General features: G+C 49.3%; 1 protein-coding gene across 1 annotated transcript; it reads left to right on the top strand.

The window, feature by feature from the left end:
• Positions 1–210: 210 nt before the first annotated feature.
• Positions 211–26,303, top strand: LOC119466054 (uncharacterized). The gene is made up of 5 exons (XM_037726549.2): positions 211–274; positions 4,287–4,415; positions 19,691–19,753; positions 24,167–24,286; positions 25,770–26,303. Exons 1-5 carry the CDS (start codon positions 222–224, stop codon positions 25,891–25,893), a joined length of 489 nt encoding a protein of 162 aa, XP_037582477.1. The 5' UTR covers positions 211–221; the 3' UTR covers positions 25,894–26,303.

The following is a 26,303-nucleotide window of genomic DNA, read 5'->3' as shown; positions in this document are numbered from 1 at the left end:
GCCCCCACGGAAATGTGCCGGCAGACAACGTTTCGCCCCTCTTTGGGGCACTGCTAATAAATAAACGGTTGGTGCGACGTGCGACGCAGGCAACAAGGCGATGAGCAAGTGGCGCAACATGCGTGACAAGTACTTCAAGGTGCGCAAGCAGGAGCTGCTGAACCGGCGCCTGTGCACACCGCGCTTCGGAAGCCAGTCAAGGTGTGGCCTTCTACCACGTGATGCGCCAAGTGTTCGAGAGCAAGAATGCCGCGGCGCTGGAAGGCTCGCAACAGTGAGTAGGAAAAAAATTGACTTACATACCGTCCGAAAAGGCACAAGCTCAGAAATATGCATGGAAAAAAAGTCCATATGCACTAATCGATGCATAACCTTCATGCAACCGCTGAATAACCATAGCTATAGACGAGCATTTTCAGCGCATGCAGTGGACAGCCACCTTGTTATGGAGACGGCGGGCACAGGCCTGTGAACGAGAGAGAGAGAGGGCCCACATCATGTACTATCGACAAAAAGTTTACTGACCAAGGGATCTGACAAAAAGCTGAATATCTCCACAGCCTCAAAACGCCCAGTCTGATATTCCCATTTCCAGCCTGTACTGGTATATGCGAACAACATTGTGATGTACGGTTTTACTGGCTACTTTTAAAGGCTGCCCGGATATTTAGCGTTTTCTGATGCATGGGACATACAATGAACACAAACAAGAGTAAAGGTCATATTGGTAAGATTTTAACTGCGCTAGAAACAGGGACGAAGGAGGATGAAAAATACACCATGTGCGCAGACTCACAACTAAATTTTTAAGGGTGCAAGATGACATATATACAGTGAGGATAGCAAAACAACATGATCTGATTGGCAAGACATGCTCACATGTACGCTTCAATCACAATCTTGCGCCTAGATATTGCACTTGACAATCTGCAAGCACCACCGACGGATCAACTGATGCATCCATGTGTTTTCTTAATTGCATAAGCCTCGAAGATATCCCGCGTGATGCGGTTCTTATGGCGATATAAAATCTTAGTTTTTTTCAGTAGCGGTCGGCACGTCTTGTTGTCTCCTTTTCACAGTCCCTGCAGTGCTTCGCCACGTGAGAATAGCCATGTTTCTAGAATGTCCCTGTTTCTAGCGCAGTTAAAATCTTTCCAATATGCACTTCAACCAACTAGCCCAATTTGGTGCACTACTCCTCTTGAACTGCTGCAAGGTACGGAGACAGCGCCACCCAGAGCGTTGGGAGCGAACCCACCCCCGAAGGCTTCTCCACACAAGCACCGATACGAATTGCCCTACCGAAACTACATGTACAGTCTATTTCACACTTAAAACTCGGAGCGCATTGCAATGCGCTCCGAGTTTTCCTTAGGTGAGACAGACTGTACCTGTTTTCTCCAGTGAACTTTGCAAGTGGCAGTGCTTCTGGGAACATTTCAAGGCCATGATCCATAACAACCGCGAGCTGTCTGACATAGAGAAGTTTTCATATTTAAGACCATACTTAACCGGCACAGTGAAAGGTGCAGTCGAAGGTGTGCGCCTGGTGGAAGCAAACTACGCGGTAGCGCTGAGAATGCTCCGAGAAAGGTTCGGCCCTGCTACCGCACTCGTTGATGACCACATTGACAGTTTGCTTGCCATCGTGCCCATTGATCGCTCTTTCAGGTATCGCAGCTACGAGAACCCTACGAAGAGATGCACTTTCGTACAAGCTGCCTCGACAGCCTCGGGGTTCCAGCGTCAGAATATGCGGTCATACTTCATTGTGTCCTTATGCGATCGCTCTCCGTGGAGATATCACCATTTTATACCGTCAATGCATGAAGGAGAATGAAGCCGATGACGGGGCTACTCCGAGTCACGGCAAGAGGTGCGAAAGTTGATGAAATTCATGCAGGCGCAAGTCGAACGCAGAGAAGACAGCCTCTCTAGTTCAAGGTCCCGTCCCTATCGAAACAGAACCCCGCGGGACACAGGCAATGCCAACTGTGTCCACCACCACAGGTACCGTCAGCATTCGCGCTGGCCACAGGATCTGTATCGATTGACCATCCCTGCTGCGTACTTACTGTGCACTCAACGTGACCACGCCACAAAGCACCACGCCACTCAACTTGTATTGACACTGAGAAATCCGCAACAGAAGCCGGCCTCCTACAGCCGGGACGAGAATGTCGACGACCCCAGTTAGCTTCGTTCAAGCCTGTGCTAGAAATTGAAGTCCATCCTGTCCATCTACCACGACGACACGCGATATCTGTATGAGTTGCCAAAGCGGTACACCAAGGTGGGGACCACTCATCAAAGTTCTGGAGAAACTACCGGCTCATGATGAAATCGACCATCGTTGAAAACAGCGTTCTCACTGAGCAAGAAAGCAGGTTCAACGAAAGCCGGCGGGTGACGAGTGGTTCTGACAGAAAAGTCATGAAACAGCCTCTGAGTGAAATCACATGAATCGCGATTGATACAGAGGTCTCAGTCGACGAAGACACCCAAGAAGCCAGTGCTTGAACCACGAGCCTACTCGTAGGCTGGCGGTTCCAGTTACATCGCGAACATAGTGCGGGAGACGCAGGATCAGTCATCACCACTCCTACCGCCACCGCTCAGAAATGTACTTCTGTGATACTCTCGAAAACATTAAGAAGGGGAACCATGGGGCTCGATTAAAATTTTCTACACCACTGGGGTGCAACTGGCCCAAAATCATGCGCCTCCATCGAATGCTGCGGCTCGTCCAGTCGACGCTCTCGCGCTACTGTTATTATAGAATCGGTCGACTGTGCACATCAAACGGCTGATGGTCGCACGTAGGCCCGGTGAACGTGCTAGCCGCGCGCATACGCTCTTACTGTTCGGCACCGCAGAACTTTGTTTCCGTGAAGCTTCATTACCGTGAGCACAATATACCTCAGGCCGCACGGTCGGTGTATTTAACTTAACGACGTTCTCCTCTGCCGGACTGTTCATCGGCGCGCTGTGGCTTGCCACATCTGTCACATCTCTGCGGTGCGTGGCCGCCCGAAACGTGTTCAATGAAGCACAACGATTCCTATAAAGCCACGACCAGCATACGTGTGTGTTCTCATAAACTGCAGATGGAGTTGCCATAGGTAGTATCGCGATGGAACACACCGTGATTGGATCCCTTGGTTGGATCACTACAGCTCGCGAATGTGCGCGCAGCGCGGTCGCGTGCCGAAGGCGAGAAATGTAAAAAGAGAGGAGATCTGGTCCGACTTATGGCGGAGTAACGCCAACTTCCGGCGTCACTTAGCTTCACAAAGAGGGCCTCTCCACAGTTTTTCCTTCTTCCATGAAGCCATCTTTGTTTATTTGGACAGTGTTACCAGCACAAGTCGCGGATTCTGAAGTTGCCAATATATTTCAACTAAATAAATATAGCCTACGTAGGCATGGGAAATCGGAGATATCTTTCTCTGTCCTTGTACGTATTTGAAACATGACAAAATGCATTACTATGCCATAGTGAAAGGAAGTTGCGTACACTGCAATGAAGATAGAGAGTCACAACTTATTTACCTAATCCACGCTTTTCTGTATTTAATATTGCGAAATTTAAAATTATAATTTAAATATTAAATATCATTTAACCTTTTTTCAAATTCTTATGTTAAATGATTACATTTTCATACCGCCACACCCCTCACCACAACCAACCGCCCAATAACCGCCATTTTTTTTTTTGTTCAGTTCCCGGTAGTGGGTGAGGCTGCACATTAAATGAGGATAAAGTAGGCAAGGAAATATAAGATGGTGATGTTAACAGTGGGAGAAGCAGTCAATAAGTTGAAAGCCGAAGGAATCGCAGAAGTCTGCTCTCTCTCTTTTAAACTTAGTAATCTTCTGCAACTTTTGTAAAAAGTCTTAGGGTCAAATCAAGATTTGGCTTCCTGCAATTGCTAGAATTTACTTTCTATCTCTCAAATGGGGGGGGGGGGGGGTCAACAAATTTCAGCCAGATTGGTCCCCTGGATGTCTCATGAGAGTATTTCAGTGTCTTGCATGTACTTGAATAGGAAGATTGCAGTTAGCACCAAGCTAAATCTTTCTCCTAAGTAGCATGGAGACAAGATCTGACACTGAAACTGTCAGCATCAACAGAACGGGACAGAGGTCTGTCATGTCTGTTTATTAATTTGTCATCCAGACGGCATTAGGATGATATTGTTGTGTTGTCAAATTATGACAGTTTGCTGCTAAAGGACGCCACTAACAATTTTTGGTTCACGTGTCTCTGTCGCGTTTTGCAGGGAAGCAGCCGGAGGCCACGGAGATGTGGTGGCCGAGCTGGCATTTGACCCCGCCTGGCTCACGAACAGTAACGCCGAGGCTCACGACCCCGAGTTGGCTTCCATCACGACCTTGCACATGGATAATGGGTGACAGCTTGTACCTCACCTGAAACACTTTCCAAAAAATTAGCGTAGCTTGCACTGCAGGTGCAATGCCAAAGAGACAGCGGAGCTGATGGACACCTAGCTAGTCCTGGCTTTTGGGCTAGGCTAAGCACTACCAAGTCATCCCCAGCATTTTCTGGAATTTATTGATTATTGATTGGCTATCTATTGGCTATCGCAAGGTATTGGCCGCGTATTTGGGCTAGGCTAAGCACTACCAAGCCATCTCCAGCATTTTGCGGAATTTATTGATTAGCTATTAGGGAGTTTTAGTATAGCGGAAAACGCTTACGTTAGCGTGCGGTGCAACGTAAGCTTTGCGACGCAACGCTAACGCAAGAAAGGCTGCACTGCGCGGTACAAGGTAGTGTTTTAAAATAGCGAAACGGAGCAAAACGTTAACGCTAATGCAAATATACTTGGGTGCCATCTCGAGGCGGATACAGCAAACATGAGCATACCCACTCGTCAAGCCTACTCCGCTGCTAATCGAGAACGTATATTGAGAGCAACGCCCATTTGTCACCTGTACGCCGCTGTCGAAGCAGCATCACACAAATCTAAAGAAAACATGAGCATTAGTGGGGAACGAATGAGCTGAACAGTGCAGGCCGACGACTCGATAGATCCGAAGTGGACAGCTCTCGCTTCAACAGGCGCCGCCATCTTGCCCTACGTACGGAATCCCTTGTGTGCGTTAGTGTTGAACGCTATATTCCAGAAATAGCGTACGTACGTAAGAGTTCTGGCTACGTTTACGTTCTGCGCATGCGCAGTTTGTAGCACGCAACGCTAATGCTAAATCTATACGTTTGCTGTTTTCCGCTATACTAAAACTTCCTATTGATTCGCTATCGATTGGCTACGCAAGGTATTGGCCACATATTTAGACTAGGCTAAGCACTACGAAGTCATCCCCAGCATTTTCCGGATTAGCTATTGATTGGCTATCGATGACTGACTAAGCTTAAGTAGTCACAACCATGCTTAGCTAGTCTTAGCCAGGATCAGTGTCTAGTTCACAGGGGTATGTGTCATTGCGCTTGGACCCTTTCGCATTTGACAGCGTAAGCTGTATGGGCTCATTCCAATAGCGTATCGGTTCGCGATGGTGTCCGCCGCCGCCGGTGGCGGCCGTTGTCCATGACCGCTATCGCCAATAATGCGAAAAAAAGTGCCCAGTTCTCGCCGGGATCGAGCCCACGCCCGCTGCGTGGGAGTCAGATATTCTACCACTGAGCCACGCAAGCGCTTGCTATCAGGCTGCGGGACAATGCCCTATAACACGCCCTAGGCAGGCGCGCAGCTCCGACGAACCGAGCCTCCGCCAGTGTGGTGGCGTCATCTAGTTAAGGTGCCTGCAAACGCACTGTGCGCAGGCACAGATGACGAGATGCGATTCAGACGAGGCGCGCAATGAACGCGATCCCGATGTGAGATGTGCACCACGTATTCTGGATATCTCTTCGATACATGTTATGGCATCTCCTCGCAAGGTACGAACCGCTGCTGATCCGGGCCGCTGCGGCCGCATTTCGATGGAGGCGAATGCAAAACGCCCGTGTGCTTGCGTTGTAGTGCACGTTAAAGAACCCCAAGTGGTCAAATTTAATCCGGAGTCCTCCACTACGGCGTGCCTCATATCAGAACTGATTTTGGCACGTAAAACCTCAGAAAGAAAAAGAAAAACTGCTGCTGAAGAAGCGAATCGTAGAGCTACGTGCACGGCTACAACCAGGCATCATCAGGCTCAGCAGACTGCTATGAGAGCATTACAAGCCGCAGCTCACCATCGACACCGGGCGGCAGTTCAGATCGTTCTCGTCAACACTTCTCGTCAAAACTTCTCTGGTTAAAACTTCTCGTCAGCATAGTCAAGCTTACGCTATGACTGTGCTGCGTGTGCCGCGAAGGCTTGCGACTTTTTTTTTTATTCAGCAGACACATTACGCCAAGCTTAAACAGCTCCGTTGTTAAAAACCGTGTGATTAACGCCGGTTAGATGTTGAAAATTATCCCTTTGTTTTCGACCACAGCAATATTTGCAGCATTTGGGCCTCCTCATGCACCTGTCCCATTCGGCGCTATTTCGGGGGAAGCGCCGCGTCCTTTTTCCGCGGAAGAGTGTGAAGCTGCTTACACAGATAAACCAGTGCAAATTCTGAACCACGACCCACAGTCGCGACAAAGATGCATTAGAATGTAACGAGGGAAATATTGAAAGGGATGACTACACTTGCTTGCTAATTTGCCCACGCCAGCGTCTGGTGATTTTTTACATGGCGATGCGTTATGTATTGCGTCCTTGCTTTATTCAGCCCGGGGCCGGAGCGCGACATCGATTTCCGTGCAAACCACCGCACCGGTGTTCAGATCTTGTCATCCGCTCCAGACGTGTCGTGCTTGGCGCCTCACGACCTGTCTGTGCGACCTGGTTGCAGCGTCATATTTACTGCACAAGCGATTTCTAAGTCTCTCGCGCATACACTAACGATATGCGCACACTTAAGCATACGTGCCAGACGCTTAGCGACATTTCATGAGAAATAAGCCCTGTCATCTCACCTGGGTAGCAGGGCTATCTCATTCGGTGACCTTCTTGAGTCACCAACGCAGACCCGTCGCTGTGGTAATCAGTGACTGGACTGGCATGGCTTCAGGGAGCAACTTTCCTTCGCTCGTGGTAGCTCTCACCTTGAAACAATTAAAACACTCATTAGTGGTAGCTTGACCTTCGAGATTAATTTCTGTTACTGTGAGGGAGCCGTCACTGGGGATGCGATGTGAACCACCTCTACTTGAGCACACAAGCGTGCGAACACAAGCAAGCATAGCAGGCAAGAACGATTCTCGCACTTTTGGCTTTTCATCGCTTGTGGCTTCCGACTACTGTAACACCGATTCATACTCACAAACACACCAACTCGTGGGAATGCTTCTATAAATTTTTCCAGCCTCCCAAACGGACCCTCAGCCGTCGTCCTTGATTACATTCAGGGCTACAGAAACATTAAAGGGGTTGAGACATCAAATTTTGAGGCTATAAAAAGCCTACTGTAGGCTTCCTCTGTATGCAAGGACACTCAACATAAAGTATTAGACACAGCAAATGTTTAAAATATATTTTAATTCGCTTCTAAGGAGCGCCTAAATACTCATTCTCGCGATCGAGACCCATCGCTAGCACAATTGACACCGACGTCACTGTGCTGGAAGCGTAACGAAAGTTTTAGTGAAGTCATACCACATTAGAGTGCTGTACAATGAGCGGTGAGTCGGTGACCCACAGCACCGGGCAAGCCTAGAGTGCCTAGAGTCTAGAGTGCAGTGAGCCGCATCGGATGCAGACGTAGAGTCGGAATCGGAGCTGCCGCAGCTAGCCCTGACGACTATAGCCGTGGTTTTGTTTGCCTGCGCTGGTACAGAACGTGTGCACGAGGGCAGACGATGCGATGCGTGGGTCACAGCTTTGTGGGTCCACGTTACCAAGCTTCCTAGACAGTGACGTCACTGTCCAACTCTTGGCGCCCAGAAACTGAAACCGAAAATCGTTCACATAAATGCAATATTAAATTATTTACTGAGAATACAGTTAAACCTGGATATAACGACATTGACAAGTTCCCGAAAAACTTCGTTATAAAGAGATTTCGTTATATGCAGGTTCGGCACGAAAATTCGAAAAATAAACGTTTACCGTATTTAATCGATTCTAACGCGCCCTCAATTGTAACGCGCACCCGTTTTCCGTTTTCGTCGAAGCACTCATCCTCGGAATGTCACACCAGGTACCGGATGCGTGGACGCGTGTCGTTTCGCACAAGCGCGAGGCATCGGAAACGAAGAGCGAGCGTCACGATGGCGTCGTAGCGTCGTATAGTGTTACAGTAGAACCTCGCTGTTACGTTTCCGGGAGCTGCGTTTTCCCGGCTTTAACGTCGTTTTCGACCGGTCCCGGCACAGCTCCCTTAGAACTCAATGCATTGGTAACCCCGCTGTTGCGTCGCAACTACGTTGCATCATACGTTGCGAACTGCCACCCCGCGCCGGCCCGAGCGGCCATTTTGACTTTCCATGTCGCTTGGCTTGGTGGTTGACGATGGCATTGCCCGCCCAAAGTGCCGGGGGCGACAACTATGACGTATTTTCGGTTTCCGCCAGCAAAAGTATGGCCCTTGAGATCCGTATTTGCTATATTAAGATGGTGTCCATGACGCGTTGTGGCCCTAAAATTGGTTTTGGCTCATAGATATTCCGTATAAAAGGGTACGGCCACGCTAGCGGCAAAAAACGCGCGCGTCATGCAGCGAGCGGCAAGTTGCCGCGCGTCAGCGCCTTGCCGCGAGGCCACCGTGGCAAGCGCGTCTCGCCGCGCGGCAGCGCGATAAGATCTCCCGCGCTCTCCGAACGGGCGAGCAACACCGCGAGCGCTCGTTGTTTCATGCGAGAGACGACGATCGTCGATTGAAAACCCGGCGCGGACCGGCGGCGTTCCGGTTGTGATGGCTCCGTGACGTCACCCTCGCCGCTCTTGATTGGTTCTTCATCTCGCGGCACGCGGCATTTGCCGCTGAACCCATTTCGCGCGGCACGCCGCGAGACCCCCGATTCCTGCCGCTTTTGCCGCGCGTTTCTGACGCGCGTTTTTGCTGCGTGTTTTTTGCCGCTAGCGTGGCCGTACCCTAAAGTCCAAGGGCGATAACGCAGTCGCCCGCGCCGTATGCTGTATGTGCGAGTGAAAACGTGCGAGGGGAGCCGACGACCGCGTCAAATCTCGCGCGCGCAAGAAAAGCAGGGAGGAAGCGCGCCTTTTTTTTCCGTTGCGCTCGAGGCACCGGCGAGGGAGAGAGGGGGGGGGATAGCGGGCGGCGCGCGGTTGCGCAGGCCGTATCTTGAAAGCGATCTGCGTTGGGGCAGAGTCTAGCAAGTAGGTGCGTCGGCGGCTCGTAGCTTTCTGCGTGCTGTGTGTTCTCGGCGCTCAGTTTGCGTTGAAGCGATAGACAACAGCACGAAGGTCACTTCGCTCGCTTCTCCAGCGGCGCTTCCACACGCCGCCAGCGTTTCACAGCGCGTGTCCGCGCTCATCGAGTCTGATGTGCCACAGCGTGTACCAGCGCGTCGGCAACATCAGCTGGAAAAGGAGAGAGTGCCGGCTTGGCGGGCTAGGCCAGCTGCAGCAAGCGGCAGGACCAGATTTGAATGAAGGGAGGGGGAAAGGTCACGCCCGCGGCGGCAAGATCGGGTCGAGGGATGCAGGGCCGCCTCGCACACGCACGCACGCACACGTGCGCTCGCTTCGCATTCCATTGCGGCGGAGAAGGTGCTTCCGGTTGCTGCTCGCGCAAAAAGGTCAAAATTTGGGGCAAATCTCTAGGTGGTCGGAGGGGGAAATTCGTTATATCGAGGGGGTCTCCCGCTGCCACTTCGTTACGTAGAGTCTCAAATACATGTGCTTCTATGGAGTAACGCGGGGAATCGAAAACTTCGATATCCAGGAATTCATTATATGGAGGTTCGTTATAAGCAGGTTTAACTGTATATGAATCTTTGAGTGTGTATCATGCTTCCTGGAGCAATAAGAAACGTTTGAAACAAAGAACGCGGAAGCCACAAATTTGATGGCTCGAGCCCTTTGAAAAGTTTCACTTTCAATTTGGAGTTTCTGCACAATGGACTCTACTTTCTAAGTCGTAAGGCGGCGCCTAGTTTAACGGTGTTTCACAGCAAAGTGACGTGGATTATTCGTGAGAAAGGTGACAGGGACGTTTCACTGCGTGAAGGCGGCTTACGCGCAAGCATATGGATGCCACGGACATATACAGCGGGCACCGCGTGGCGTCGAAGCACAAACGGAAAGGGTGCGAACGCGGTCGCTACATTGATCTCGACAGTGCAACGCCTGGGTTGTCACAGGGAAAGCGCATATGCGGTGGCTTAGCGTCTATGGTGTTGCACCTCTAAGCACGGGGTCTTGGAATCAAATCCCGGCCGCGGTGGCCGCATTTCGATGCGGGCAAAATGCAAAAAAAAAAAAAAAGTCGAACAGAAACTTCTCTGGGAGTTGTCTACGTATGCGTAAGCATTGTGCCGCTTGCTCATTTCCACGCAATCCGGTGTCATTATCAATGTTATGAAACTTGATCCGACCTATATAAACCCTTATCAACCCTTATTGGTCCCTATCCACCTTATCGCAATCGACCCGATTCTTATGAACTCTTATCTGTCCTTGTCAACCTTATCAGACTTGATCCCACTCTTATCAACACTTCTCAATGCTTATTATTGCTCCGGCCAATATAAGCCCTTATCGCTCTAAATTTAGCACCTTATACATCTGCATCGAACCACTATCAACCGTGATGAGAGCCCCTCATCACGCCTTATCAACTCATTGGCTGCTTCTCTCTCTGTGTTGTGCGACGTCAAGCACATGAACCCACAGAGAACGATGGCATTTCGTTCGGTGAAGGACGTCCCAACGGAAGGCATGTTCCGTGGCCACCAAAGGCATCGGAAATGTGGCGTGTATGAAATTAAATTTTAGCAAATCGGAATTTTCCTGACACTATCCACAATGCTCCTAGATGGCCTTTATTCCACCATCACTAAATCTTCCAACAAAGCCTTCATAGAATTGTTCTCCTTCGACATTTGTTCTGTACCGCAGGTACAAACGCATTCATAGCTTCAGAATATTCGCCTTCTGCAAGCGAAAGATTCAGACATCCATACACAAATCCATACCTGCCAACCTCACAACAACATGAAATTCGGGAGACCGCCGCGCGAGGGGGATTCAAAAAAGCTTTCACCCCCCCCCCCCCCCAAAAAAAAAAATTGTCGCTGTGCAAAACGCGCACGTGGTACAGAGTCCTACCTGTCACGACTCAGCAAAGTGACAAAGCACAGAAACCCATCGTGTATGATCTCAGAAATACTTGCAAGTACCGCATTTCCGGTGTATAAGACGCGGTGTTTTTATGAATTTTCGTCGATGCGTCTTACAGAACGGTTGTGACATATGTTACGTTTTTCTTTTTTTTTCGGGAAAACTGCCGTCAATCGGATTCGATGTTATGGCCACGCAAAGCGCATTGGTTGACTTAACTGCTCCGGCTTCTGCGCGCGATATCGAGGTGCCGGGTTTCTGCCGAGTTCCCAACGCCGTGCGAGAAGGACAAAGCACGCACGCAAGCGGCGGCAGGACAACCGCGAGTCGACCGACCCTGAAGTTGCGCAATCTGCAGATCGCTATCAAGATACCGCATGCGCCGCTGTCAAACTAACGCAGTAGCTACCCGAGTACAAGGCCCCTCTACCCTCGCGCTAGCGCTCTTCCCGCCTTCCTCCCTTGTGCGCGATTCGGTCCACAGTCGCAGGCTTTCACTCGCACATACAGCATACAGTGCCCGGGGACGATGTTATCGCCCTTGGACTCCATATGGATATCGCGGCAGCCACGATGGCCGAATTGCGCCTGGAGTGACAATATCCACTCATACGCTTGCGCGACCCGCGTTCACGAGTGAAACGTCACTGTGTTTTTTTTAAACATAACTGCAAACGGCTGCTTATACACGGTGCTACTTATACGTCTTTTCGGAAAAAACTGCCGTTTTGAGAGGGGTGCGCCTTATACAAAGGTGCGAGTTATAGACCGGAAAATATGGTACTTATTCTTATCGTTTAAAAGTGCCATCGATCGTTCCAACTAAACTCAGGGTGTAGTGAAGAAGAGGAAGAAGTGCTCTCGCGTCTGTCGCTGTGCGCACCATCAGCGTTCGTGGACTGCCTCAATTGCGTGAGACGTCTAATAAATCATCATATCACATTGGTGGAAGGTGCTGCAATCCCCGACCTCACCTGGAACTTCGCAGCCGAACGTTGCCGACTGCTTCAGCCGCTACCATGCTCGAGCCTACCAACAATCCGCCAGCAGCTTCCGCTGCGCCATCATTTGTGGCGCCGTCCAGCGGCAGCGGGACCCCCCCGTCTTCAGGGGAGCCGGTGAGACTGACGTGGAAGATTGGCTCTGTACCTATGAGCGCGTCAGTGAGAACAACAAGTGGGATGACCCGACGAAGTTACGTTCTGTCATCTTCTATGTTGCTGACGTTGCGAACCTCTGGTTCCGCAATCATGAGCGGGATCACCAAACCTGGTCCGCTTTCAAGGCAGCATTCACGGAAGTCTTCGGCCACCCAGCCTTACGAAAGCTCCGTGCTGAACAGCGCCTACGCCAGCGCGCTCAACAGCCCGGCGAGACGTACACCAGCTACATAGAGGATGTCGTCGATATTTGCGCCCGCGTCGATTCTACCATGAGTGAACGGACAAGGTGCAGCACATCCTCAGGGCATCGAGGACGACGCATTTCAAATGCTTCTCGCGCCAAACCTTCATCTGTCGCAGCTGTCGTCACCTTTGCCAGAGCTTCGATGAGCTGCGTCGCCAGAGGGTCCCTCTCTCGGCCTCACGCTTCCTCCAATTCCCGCCAGAATCTCACTCTCCGTTCAGATTAAGGATTTTATTCGTGAGGAGGTGGCACGCCAACTGTCTATGCTGCCTCTCAGCGATCGACCCCTACAGCTGACACATCTCTGGCTGCTCCATTAGGAGAGCATTCGCGAGGAACTTGCGACTCGCTACCTTTGGCTCAACCATGTCTCCCGTGGCGGCACCTCTGACCTTGTGGAGATGGGTTTGCACAAGGCTTACCCCGAGCGACGGTCAGAAAAGGGCACGACGCTCCTCCACTCCGCAACGCACAAAGGCGCTACGGCAGGGTTCGTCGACTCTCCGACACGGCAGAAGAAGGCTCCGGAGACAGATCGCCAACAAACACGGGTTATTCACCCAAGGTACAGCTCAGTGCTACAGTCACGGCGCTTACGGGCCAAGGTCGCCGCAAGACGACGAGCGCGGCGCCCGCGGCGCTAGGGCTAACGGGTAGCGGTCCGCAAGCGCGATAACGAGGAGTCGCGAGAACAAAGGTCTCATGTAACCACCTCGTTGCGAGCCTGTGAGCCTCTCGCGGGGAGGAAGCGCTCAGCAGACGAGAGCTCGGGTTGAAGAGGGTGCCCGGGGGCCGCGCGGGAGGCCAATCAGGCGCGTCCCGGTGACGGGTCTCGCGGGGCAAGCCCAATTCCGGGGGGAGAGAAGCACGGTTTGCGCGGGAGAGTAAGTCCGCGAGCGATAGCGTGTCCGCCATGTGCGTTTAGCGGCGGTTCCCGGGGATCGAGCTAAGCGCCGCGCGAGCTGGGGGACGAGGAGCTGGGAAGGCCCCTCGATCCCACACAACCTATGCCGCAGTCGCAGCGCGACCTGCGCCGCCGACATTAGCATTTCCTGCGACAGTGCGACCTCAAGCAGTGCCAACCCGTGTCGCCTCCTATTCCACCTCGAAGCCAAGTTCAGACCCTTGGCGCACACGACAACGAACATATGTATCGCTTGCGGTTTCGCCGGCCATGTCGGCGCTTCTGCCATCGTCGCATGCCACCTACTAACCTGCTGTCTCAACGCCGGGTATGGATATTCCCACGATGCTACCGGCCATTCCATGCACCGACCCAGAGTATCCGCCGTCTTCTCGACGCCCTTTCGGCAACCATCGTCTCCATCACCACGTCGTCGCTCGCTTTCCCCTTACGTTGTCGCCAGTCACCTAGCAAGGGAAAATAGTTGCTGCAGTTCTGCAGGCACGAACTGCCAGCTTCGCGACTTCTACAAGGCCTGCACAGTCGCCACGCAATTTACGCCACGTCATATCACAAGGGAAACAAAGAGTAGTTCGGCATTCGCATTTCACTCGACAACCTGACAAAGCCAACTGAAGCCTACCGCTACCACGATTCACGGTGCATGCTGGTGACGAACTGCTCCCACGCCGCTTTTCCGCATGGTTATTACAGGCCGTAAAAAAAAAAAAACAAGTGGCAGCCACTTTTCGGGAGATTTGAGGTCGCGTTCGTACAATCGGGAGATGCGAGAAAAATCGGGAGGCTCCGGACAATTCGGGAGAGTTGGCAGGTATGCAAATCGTTTACAACCTTTTGAAGATCCCTGTGACCCACCATCTGACATGTTCATGGTACTTGCCTACATAGCATTTGGCGCAGAGTAGAATGTGTGACAGGCACGCTGAACCCCCATGAAGCACTCAGTTGTTTTTAGGGGCAAAGCTCCTTAGGGTCTAGCCTTGTCCGTCCACCGTTGTCCGTGGTCACATCGACTGCCACGCCATCTGTCTGTCATAGATGAAACGTTGCATGCAGCGGTTCAACGTCTACACACGAGATGGCGCTGCTGTGTATGACGTTCCAAAACCACACAATCTCTTCTGTCATGGACGAACGTAAGGCACGGCATACTGTGGCTCAGCGTCTACGCAGACAGCAAGCTACTCTGACGACAAGGGCGCAGGAAGCATCGGCAAAGCGGCAAAAACGCCAAGCGGACCGGATTTGAGGGCGCGGAAGCGGCGGCAAAGCGGCAATAACCCCAAGCGGGTGCGACTGTTTTCACAACAAATCCGGGCAGGGGCGGGGCCTCGCCGCGATGACGTATCACCATTTTCTTTTTTTTTTTCCTCTCTATTTGGCGGCGCGGTCAGTGTGCGGCACCTCAGTTCGGATCAGCTCATTCCACGTGAGCGAAAAGTTGGCGAGCACTCATATTCGCGGCGTGCGTAGTTTTGTTTCGCTTGTGAAAGCGCGGAATGCAACAATGAGCGAGCCTCTTGACCGACAGAAGGTGATCGAGAGTACCTCCAAGGGTTACATCATCATGAAGACGGCTACTCCCATGGCTACCTGAAGTCAGACGATGGCTTAAGCTTTTTAAGAGGTCCTTGGCTGCCGTCAGTGAGAGGTTGCTGTGCGGACATCAAGAGACCTGAACAAGCCGTCTAAATGTAAGGATGTAACGAAGCTTCTTAATGTTTCGCTCTGCACGTAGATTTATCATTGAAAAACGCAGCTAGTAGTAATTTTAACCAGGGACTCAACCCAGCAGAACGACTTGTTTTCAGTTCTGGTTAGTGCGCAACACGAGACAATTGATTTATCTTGATTCGCCTTTTTGAAGATCGGGTTATCATTGTTCTGGTTACGGTTCAGAGTTCCCTGGCACGGTTTATTTCGGTTTTAGTGGAGTATTGTTCTGGTTACCGCGACATGACCCGATCCTCAGAAATTTGATAAATGTAAAAATAGTGAACTGTAGTTTCGGTTTCAGTCATGATTAGAACCGCGCATGCAAGCTAATTGTGACTTAAAAAATGAGAAAGTCTGCCCTATGCTCTTACATAAATGCTTCAGAGATGTGCTTGGGCGTTTGTTTTGTATGCGCTGTGCTTTCGGCTCTTTTTTCGTTGAAGCGATAGAGCTCATGAACCTTCGCTCTTGCTGGCGCGCTTGCTCTCGTCACGTTTTGCCAGCGGTTGTACGCGGTCATCCAGTGTGATCTATTCATGTTTGCGTGTGTGCGCTGACAACATCCTTGTTAATTCAGTTAGTTAGTGAATGTGTCCAAGTTTCAGTCAGAGAATATTTAACAAAAAGGCATGCACTGCCGGTATTTTGTTTCACGAAATTTGTTTATGGGCTGTCATTCTCAAATTCTGGGAGCTGTATAAATTGGACATGTAGCAGCACCAGCAAACGCGCAGAACTGCTGTCGACGGCGGCGCCTTTCGCCCGCGTTCGCACCGAACGCGTGCGGCGGTTGGTAACGTGTTTATGAAGAAAGTGCCCACCGTACACCCTATGGCGGTGTACGTAGCGACCATAAGGCCATAGTCCTGTGGTCACTAAATAAATGAAAACACGAGAATCATTATTTTAATTCTTTAATAGTCAAATAACCAATTACACCATCACATCTTAATAGTCATAATTGGAAATACAATTTCCACATAGTACAGCTCCATGGTCTTCCATCTCCACCCCAGTAGGAGGGCTGACGTTTCTTTTTTTTGTAGTTTTGTAGTTCAAACGACGCATGTTATTTTAAACAATGCGTCGTTTGATTGATTTTCCCTGCATGAGGTATTCCAGTTTGAAATATACACAGTGGTTGTCATCGTAATATAAAGAGCTGAATGGGTCTTATTAATTACTAAGGATTGAATTAATTTTAATTATCCAACTCTGAAATAACTCAAGTAAATAAAGCTTACGATTATAAATGATTAATTAATTAAAGGTAATTATACTGTTCGTTTGCATGACTCATATCACCTAAATGATTCAGTATTTAGGTAAATAATCATTGTGTAATTAATTATTTTGGTATATCCAATCGATTGCTGACCCTGTGACATTTAGAAATGAAGTAACCAGTCTGTTTGCATAATATTCATGTATTATTTGAGTGATATCTGCATACAACGGTGTAAGTTTCATTGATACAATTTTTGTGTGACACGTGATTGTAAGAATTGCATGTGCATTTGCACAGTTGTTATCCGTGAATTTCCAAGAATTCTAAATGGATCTAGCAATTAAAAAGAGATATAGGCGCTATGTGTGCAAAGCGCCGTAGCGCATCGGAACGCGGTGCATGTGCCCATGCTCTGGTGGCGCCATCTCGTGACTTTCGACGTCAAGTGCGGCAGCCCTGAGCCCTCCAGAACACCACTACCCCACATTCTAGTACACTATACTACAGTGAGACGAATTACAGCAAATGATTGAGGACCTTAATCGAGAAAGTGTAAGAATTGGGTTGAAGATGAATATGCAGAGACAAAGATAATGTTTCAATAGCCTGGCAAGGGAACAAGAATCAGGATCCCAGTCAGGATCGAGTCTTGTAAGGAGTACGTTACCTAGGTCATACTCACAGGGGACCCTGATCACGAGAAAGAAATTTACAGAAGAATAAAATTGGGTTGGAGTGCATACGACGGCACGCATTGCCAAATCCTGACTGGGAGCTTACCACTGTCGCTGAAAAGAAAAGTGTACAATCATTTCTCCGGTGCTAACATATGGGGCAGAAACTTGGAGGTTAACAAAGAAGCTCGCGAACAAGTTAAGGACCGCACAAAGAGCGATGGTACGAAAAATTATAGGACTAACGTTAAGAGACAGGAAGAGAGCGTGTGGCAGAGAACAAACGGGGATAGCTGATTCTAGTTGACATTAAGCGGAAGAAATGGAGCTGGGCAGGTCATGTAATGCGTAGGATGGATAACCGGTGGACCATTAGGGTTACAGAATGATACCAAGAGAAGGGAAGGGCAGTCGAGGTCGGCAGAAAACCAGATGGGATGATGAAGTTAAGAATTTGCAGGCGCAGGTTGGAATACGCTAGCGCAAGACAGGGGTAATTGGAGATCGCAGGGAGAGGCTTTCGCCCTGCAGTGGACATAAAATATAGGTGATGATGATGTGGCTACAGTGGCTAGAATGTGGCCATTCTAGCCAACTGTAACTATACCAGTACATGCCAGCGTCACGTGGCACGCCCGGTGGCGCGCTAAGTGCGATTTCCGCACATCGCCCGCAAAAGGAAGGCTTCTCCCAAAACCTGCTGGCGTTTGCCGTGCGTGAGACTGTCATGGTGGTACTCGATAATTCCCGCGCACATTTTTTTTCTCCATCATTCGTTCAAAGCATGTTCGAGGGCCCTAATTTCGCTGCGCGCAAGTGCTTAGTCACACGGTACTTTGTCAAATTTCGCGTGCTTTCTTTATGCCCCCAAAAAATCAAAATCAGACAGCTATCATCATGGAAAGGAATCATTTGAATATTCTCAATGGGCTCTACAACTTTTCTATTGAAGATTCTGTAAAGCAGTACTTTAAAAATTGGTTAATTAATTATTGTTACTTATTTACCTAAGCTCACAGTAAAAAATACTCAGTTTCTCAAGAGAACGGTGGACAATACTAAGTTGGTTGCATTGTCATAACGCACCCGTGGAGTTTTTAAAGCTTGGCACGAGTTATCTGAAACAACCTGTATGTGCATTACTTTGACATGAAATTATTGAATCTCGATTGGTTCACTAGTATCATTTATATCCCTGATTTGCAGTGTCGGTGATCCATTTTCGTTCCAGTAGGGCAGCCGGGCCTCAGGCATACATAACGACGACGAGAGGCCTCGGCGCGCTTGCGTTCCGCAAACTCTGCTGGTTTGAGAAGCTCTTGGGGCTATAGACAGTCCTGAGAGCGATAAGTGTTTGGACACTGTTTAACGAGCACTTCGAGCACTATACATAGCGTTTGATTACTCTAGCTGCTTCACGAAAACGGTCAGACAGATGGCAGGAAAAATTCAGCTACACTCGACAAGAATGTTTTGCAATAAAATTGTCGTCCCTTTCATGATTAAAACGAATAGCTTTCTTTGGTTCTTTTGCCCGTTTTCATACTCGAACGGGCGCGTTCGCCACCGAGCGCCCACTAGCTCTTTCAGATGTGCTGTCACGCGAGATACCCCCGAAGGTCTACATGCTGTGCTCGGTGGCAGCGCTGTGTGGCGCTTCTCCGCTGCTAAATATTTTGTTGCCTTATGCTCTTGAAATGTACGCTTCTTTCATGGCTAATACACATTTCAGTATCATATACTTGCCAACCTGTTCGTTACCTACTTTCACTATTTTCTTGGCATTTAGTGGCCGCGAAGCTTCTGCAGTAATCTAGTTGGTTCATAAATCAATAGTGCTAACCTTTGTTTTTGTTTATAAAACATATCGGTCTCTGCTCTCAGTTACAATGATTAACTGAGAATAGTTGGAAGACCATGTCAGGGCCCTTTAAAAGGCGGGAACAAAAGCCACGCAAGGGATCTCGTGCCGTAATAATTGATACTGATGATTTCAAACGTGTTCTATAACAGTGTTGGCATATGTTGTAAGTGTAATATTAAAATTTGTTTCGTGTCGTGAATATTGGGTGCGCCAGGAATAGTAGATATTGAGGTTTGCAAATCAAACTCATAAGACGAGCAGATTTCGTGGTCCCTTCGAGTAGTTCCTTTAACGGAATTCTGCTGTATTAACCAGTAATTGCAGCTCGAACAAATAGGACATTCAGGCATACAAACAACGGGCATTCGTATCTTGTTTTCTTTTGCGCTGGAATTGCATCGGCTTTCAAGAACAATTTGCGATCCAACCATGATACAGAGCAACCACGAGGCGGTATAGAGCGCACGCCTGCGCTTGACACAGAAGGGAGTGGGGCACACTCGTGCTGCACGTGACCTTTGATTCGCCTCTTTTTCCATGTTGCACGAAAGGACGGCGGTGTCAGTCAAGCAGGAGCCACCGGACGAAACGGATGCATCGGAACACGAAGCCAGGTTAGTTCTCGACTACCCAACCAATATGGCTACCACATGATTAGGCGGTGATTATGGATGCGCAGGTTTTATGGGGCACATGCGAGATTCTTGTAGATTAGATGAAATTTTCGAAATTCCATTTCATCCCTCTTTGGCTGTTCAATGGTGGAATGCAGGGCACGGTACCATAAGCTGAGCCAGTTACATGCAGTTCGTTGTGGATACATAGCGCAGCAGACGAAGGACATATAGAAAGGAGAAGACTCGGAAGCATTGAATATTGCAACGTGGAGATACTCTCCTTGCACAAAACGCAGATGTTTGCTCCTCCAATGAGGCATGCATGATAAAAGATAATTACAACAATTAAACTTAGGGCAGAACTCATCTCTCGATGGCTCTCAAAGGTAATGCGATTAGCATTCGAACAATGCTGCGACGCGCCGTTTTCTGAATTCACATTCATTTAACATCTGTAGTGGTCATTCTGAGACTTCCATTGCTTCGGTATCAAGGTCTCGTATGACACCGACGCAGTGACGAAGAAGCAATGATGTCGGTGGAACGACAAAGGCGGTATAATGACAACAGCGTGACAATGACGACATGAGGATAATGTGATGACGACGAGGGTGTGACGATTGTGTGATAACTATGGTATGACGAGAGTCAGATGACGACGATAGCCCACCACGAGGGCGGTGTGACGACGATGTAATGACAACAATGGCTTGGTGTCACAAAAGTGCACTAAATCAAAGTGCGCGCCGCATGACGCACGCCAGCGAAGGACTACGTCGGCCCGCGGCAGCTTCGACAGAGAGAGCGCATACGCCACAGACAGTTTGACGCGCACGCGCGATCAACGGAGTGTAGAAGCTTCGACAAGATATGCGAAGGTTAAGGGGAGAGAGAGAGAGCGGGCACGCGCCGAAACACCCTCTCAGACCCAGACTCACGGCGAGTCGAGAGAAAGGGGGGGGGTTACGACAACCGAGCGTGCGCCAACGGATGAGTCACCACCCTCCTCGAAGACTTCGGCCGCCACGACTGAAAACGTGAGAAATGTCTAGAAGATTCCCAGGCTTTATTCATGCTTGGGAGCATGGATCCGTCAGAAGGTTCGAAAAACGCCGGTGAGGCAATAAAAGCACCGTGCGGGAATCAGCAGGGGATCAGACCGCACCGGTGAAGAGATGTGACGTGAAGACCTACCGTCTGTGGAAGAAGGTGATTCCCAGGCAAGCTAGTCGACGAGTCCTCGAGCATATGCATTTCCGGAAGAAGTTCCTTCTTCAAGGTTTGCCTCGAGCTACGCGAGATCGTCGGCTCAAGACCAGCAGGGTGAATACGAGTGGACACTTTGTGTTCCTATTCATTTGCACTGTAGTGTTGGTCTTTATGCTGGTCGTTAATTATTTTCCAGTGGTTTTGTTAACACCCTCTGAATTGCATTGTGTTGTGCCTAGCGAAGTTTGTGTCTTTATGTAAATGCCTATTTGAAGCATATAGACAACTGGGCGGACTCGGTCTTTGGACCACAACGGGTGCGCTGGTGCCAGAGGGCCCTATAAATTGTCCTTGCTTTCGTGGGGTTATTTCGGAAGATGATAAGTTGGCTTTGGAATTTGGCCCTGTGTTGGCGCCTCGCTCACGGGGTGTGTGACAGGATTGACGTCGATGGAGCGACGAAGCCGGTATAACGACGACGACAAGGTTTGATGACGACTGCGGGGCGACACTGGCATGAGATGGGTATGACGAGTGACGGATGACGAAGTTGGAATGATGACGATGCAACGACCACGACGGCATCATGAGCACATGCCTAGTGAGCCAAGCTGTAAGACAACTCGGACCATTGGGTTGGCGTAATAGTCGTAACTACAAAAGCGTGATGCGAGTCGGATCACAAAGTTGGAATGACCACGACAGCATCACGACCACAAACACATACCTAGTGGCGCAAACTGGTAGACAACTTAGGCTACTTGGTCGGCACAGACAGACAGACACAGGCAAACAGATAGATAGGCTCAAAACGCCTGAAGTAGGCAAAGAATGCTATCGCTATTAAAAAGGTTTAAACACTCGGTACTCTTCCCTATCTGGCAGGCTGACAAGCGCGTGGCGTCTCTGCAGTGCGAAAGGCTTCCACTATACCTCTGGTATGTTGCTGTTCGTGTCTTTTTTTTTTTTCCTCGGGAGGATTTGCCGCAAGGCATAAAGAATAAAACAAAGTTAAATGAAAGCTTCTAATTGGCATCGTTCAAGAATTGCAGCAGTGTCTCTGCAAACATGTTGTACACCACCAACGGTCATAGTTTTATGGTAGATCTGGCTTCAGTCCATCCTTTTTAAATTATTTGATCGCCTGCGTTCCAGGACAAATTTAAAGCAGATGTCGAGCATTGGGGCACGTTCCTTGGTCGTCTTTTGTTGATCCCCAAGCACAGGTGCGATGGTGTAAGGGCCACTCCAACCCGAAGCCTCCGCAGAGAACTTCCTGCATCGGGTAAAGGTTACGGGGACGAAAGCAGACGCACGGGGCAATCAAGGCGCGTGTGTCCCATCGGAGGCTGGATTTCAGTGCTTGGTAGAGAGCACGGGCATCGATGGGAGGAATCAAATGGGCCAGGTGATCGAATAGTTGGTCTGCCATGTCGTTAATATGATTACAACCATGTCCCTGTACCAGTTGCACCTCAATCCTAAGGTGTGAGGACTTATGGAGTGCGTGGATCTCTTGACACATTTGTAGGGTTTTTGTTACTTGCTCAAGATGTTTCACGCACTGAGTCAGTGAAAGTTTGCACTCTTCTGATGGCGTGTTCTGTACTAATTGTATTGATGGCATCGCGTATGACCGCCAGTAGTAACAGCTAGTCGGGTGTTTGTCTCGTAGGTGAGAGAAGATGAATTGCGGGATGAGATGGGATCACGAAGTTGACTAGTCCTCTGCGCGGAGAAGCCGTCGCACCTGTATACATGATACAGAGACCCCCAGGGATGGTAGCCTCAATATGGGTAACTTGACGGTCCTGTCGGTAGAGCCTTAGTTTTGTTTGTGGTGACCGATGAATGCATGTGTTCGAACAAAAACAAAATATTGTGGATCACACGCGCTGCGAGAATCGGTTTAAGCTAAGCTTTCATTTCTGTTTGCGAAGATCTTGTTTAGCGACCGTTTGAAAGTATAGAGCACACGACCGAGTTGGACAGATTTTCACTGGGAAGTGCTCGCTCAGTATAAACTTGTGGCGCTCAAGCATGCGGGTCACACACATGACAATGAAACGCCCACGACAGCATGACGACAATGGGATAACTACGACAGAGTGACAATGGAACGGTGATGACGACTGTGGCATGACGACGCTTGAATAACGTTGATCCTACGACGATGGAACGACCACGATGTTATCCCGATGACGGTATGGCCGCGAATGCTTGACGATGGCTGTATGATGGTGACATTATTTAAGGAATATAAAGTCAACTGAATTAATTCTACGTATTTGTTCAACACATGCAGTGACATAGCACGCATGATATAAACGTGGCAAGAGATGCAGCACTTGTATTCAGGCGCAACAGTCCAGAGAAGAGAATGGCTAGGCAGCCACCGTGGTAGGGCCGCATGCTCTGTCCATTCAGCCACCGACACGGTCACGAAGCGAGTGAATAACAACGTTACCACTTTTCACTTATGGCAGCTCGCATACATGGGAAGAGAGGGAAAAAGGCGACACCAGAAAGCATGCCTCATTTTGAGACTCCTCAGCAAAGGAAAGGCTGCTACTAGATGCATGGCAACAGTTGCGGACAAACTGAAGAAATGTAAATTGAATATACACTATGTTTCTATTTCTGAAACATAAAAACAATAAACGATTGCCCACGCAGACGGCTGGTGCAGGACTTGCAAATGCAAAGCCGCATTGAAGCACCATTGCATCAAAACGACACTGCGCATGCAGCCGTCCAGCAAATGCTGCACGATGCGATGCGAAGCAGTGCTCAACTTCTCGCAGGCTACGAACAGTGGCGCACAACGTCGTCTCGAGCAAAAACGTTTCGTTGTGTGTTACGAGTAGTACTACGTTGACAAACACAAGTGGTGCACGCAAGGTAACGTTTAATGCCAAATCACCGCTATCGCATTGCACTAAGCGCTGGAACTTGCACATTCGCTGTCGACATCACTGCCAATTACCGTTAATCAACGTAAGTAAAGCTTCACAGATTCCCACAGTGCGTGAGATCCTTCCAGCGTGCCCCCGGAAGGCCTTTAGACGTCTTCAGCACTCTCCCTCTAGTTGATGGTTGCGAACTTAAGCTCAGTCACAACCACCAGTCAGTCGGACACATATAAAAGGAAATCGTGTCCGTGTGTGTGTTGTGGCTAGCGACGGGATTCCGCATTCGCAGCCTGGTGGCCTCCGGCGGCGAGGAGGACGGGCCAGCAGTGGAGGACACCGATCGCGAAGACCTGGAGACGCTGGCGTCGTTGCAGCGCAGCATCACCATGGCGAGGGCACTCTTTCACAAGTGAGTCGCAGTGCCGCACACTTCTGCCAGGACGCAGCCTTCTTTTCCTTGATGGTACTGCTGTCCTGCCCTGCAAATTAATTAGTTCTCCAAAAAATGACTTGTTCACTTCGGAAAACAATGCGGAAACAAGGCACCCAGCAGAAACGTTGACAAGGACCAGGGCTAGCTCAAGGCCGACATTCAGCATTTCTACCGGCTGGCTTTGCGTCGCTCGGCGTCAACGCGAAGGGCCCAAATACCGAGATGGGACAGGCAACATCTCGGTGTCTCGGCTTGTCAACGACGCTACGCCAGCCGGCACCAATAGAGATGCTGAATGTGGGTTGGCGTTTAATGCACAAAATGTATGACTATACTGGATTTTACAACGAAGTTTTAAGGCGCTTAAAAGTGCTCAAAACGTTATGTGCCTGTTTTCACTGTTTTCTTTTAAAAATGTTAAAACACATCACTCGTGAAGTTTATTATTTCATATCGTCAGGCAATGTCACAAATGATGTGCAGGCAAATCTTGAAGAGTGTGTTTATTACGGACTTTATGAATATTGCTAAACCTCGTCTTCGGCATATTTAAGGCGCTGAAACGTTTGAGATGTTTCCCCGCTGCTCTGGGAGGACCAAAGATGGCAGCGATTTTATATTTGAACTAAATTGGCGCCATGCTATGGATGACGTGTACCGAACGTTTCAAGTGTACAGGCCAATTATGTGTTTTGAACCTCAATCCTTTTCTCACCACTTTCATGCCTTATACCAAGTCCTGTAGTTGGTTTTTACCAGTCTCCTAGTCTAATTATGCGAATCATGTTTATATTTGTTGAAGTATGAGGACACGTTTGTGGGTGACGTACGATAAATTTTTATCTGTGCATGTTAATTACAGTCTTTCTAGAAAATTATACTTATTCAAGGGTTCTGGAGTGTCTTACGGCCTTTATTCGCAAAGTTTCCCGGAGTCCTAAAATAACATTATTTGACAGAAACTTTGCTTTCCGAGAAAACGGGGGAACCATCGTTTAACCATGGTGCCTTCAATGGTACTTTCATCGACGAAAAGTGACAATATCGATTTTGTCAGCATTGCTGCGGGCTGGTCAGTCACACTCTTCGCCAAGGCATTTTTATTGCGATTGGCATTCTTTGTCTACTTAAGCCGTTTTTAAGCATATATATATCTGGGTCGCTGCTTACGCCGACCGAGTGCCCCAAGTTGTCTCATAGCCTAGATCAACAGGTATGTGCTCGTGGTCTTGATGCATTATTGAAGCATGGGTCTAATCTATGAGAGACGTTGTAGTGATTTGTAATTTTATCACCTGCAGGGGTGCTTAACCGTGCACGTAAAGCGCGGCACACTTGTTTTGCACTAGTCCGTCCCATCGGAATGAGTCTGCGGCTCGAATCGCGACTTCGACAAGTGTGGCATTATAGTCGCATTGCCTCTCATCACAGATCCAACTGACATCTGTTCGGCTTGCAGGCGGCGCAAGGATTTCAAGAATGCCGTGGAGTCGTTTGAGCCACGTTCGGCTTCTGTTGAAGCCTCCAATCGCCTGGGCGGAGACTGTGACACCTCCGGTGCGATGCGCGCACGCAAACGCTAACACCACCGCCTGTTGAAGACGGCCTCGAACACTTTGGTCTCTTTGTGGCTCAGAGGCTGCGCATGAAGGACCCGACGACGCAAGCACGTCTCATGTCATCATCTTAAAGCTAGTTGTCGAAGCGCCAAGTGGGCTTTCAGAATGACTGTGCCAACGATGTCTTCATTGTCGCTTTCCAAGTGCATCGCCTACTTCAAAACAAAAAGATACATGACTAAGTGCTTCCGTCACCAGTAAAAGCGCTCTTGTAATGAAAAAAAATATATATATTGTGCAAACCCAACGCAATGTTGGCACCTAAACGAAACGAAGCTTGCGTGATATGTGATTCTCGAATGCCAGGTAAGGTTAATTTGAATGTCAGAAGCAGCGTTCACTGAAGGTGTAAGTGCTCGATTGACGAAAAGGCA

Source organism: Dermacentor silvarum, chromosome 10 (genome assembly GCF_013339745.2).
Source record: "Dermacentor silvarum isolate Dsil-2018 chromosome 10, BIME_Dsil_1.4, whole genome shotgun sequence".
Lineage (NCBI taxonomy): Eukaryota > Metazoa > Arthropoda > Arachnida > Ixodida > Ixodidae > Dermacentor > Dermacentor silvarum.
Note: the sequence above shows the minus strand (reverse complement) of the source record. Positions and strands in the feature narration are given on the sequence as shown.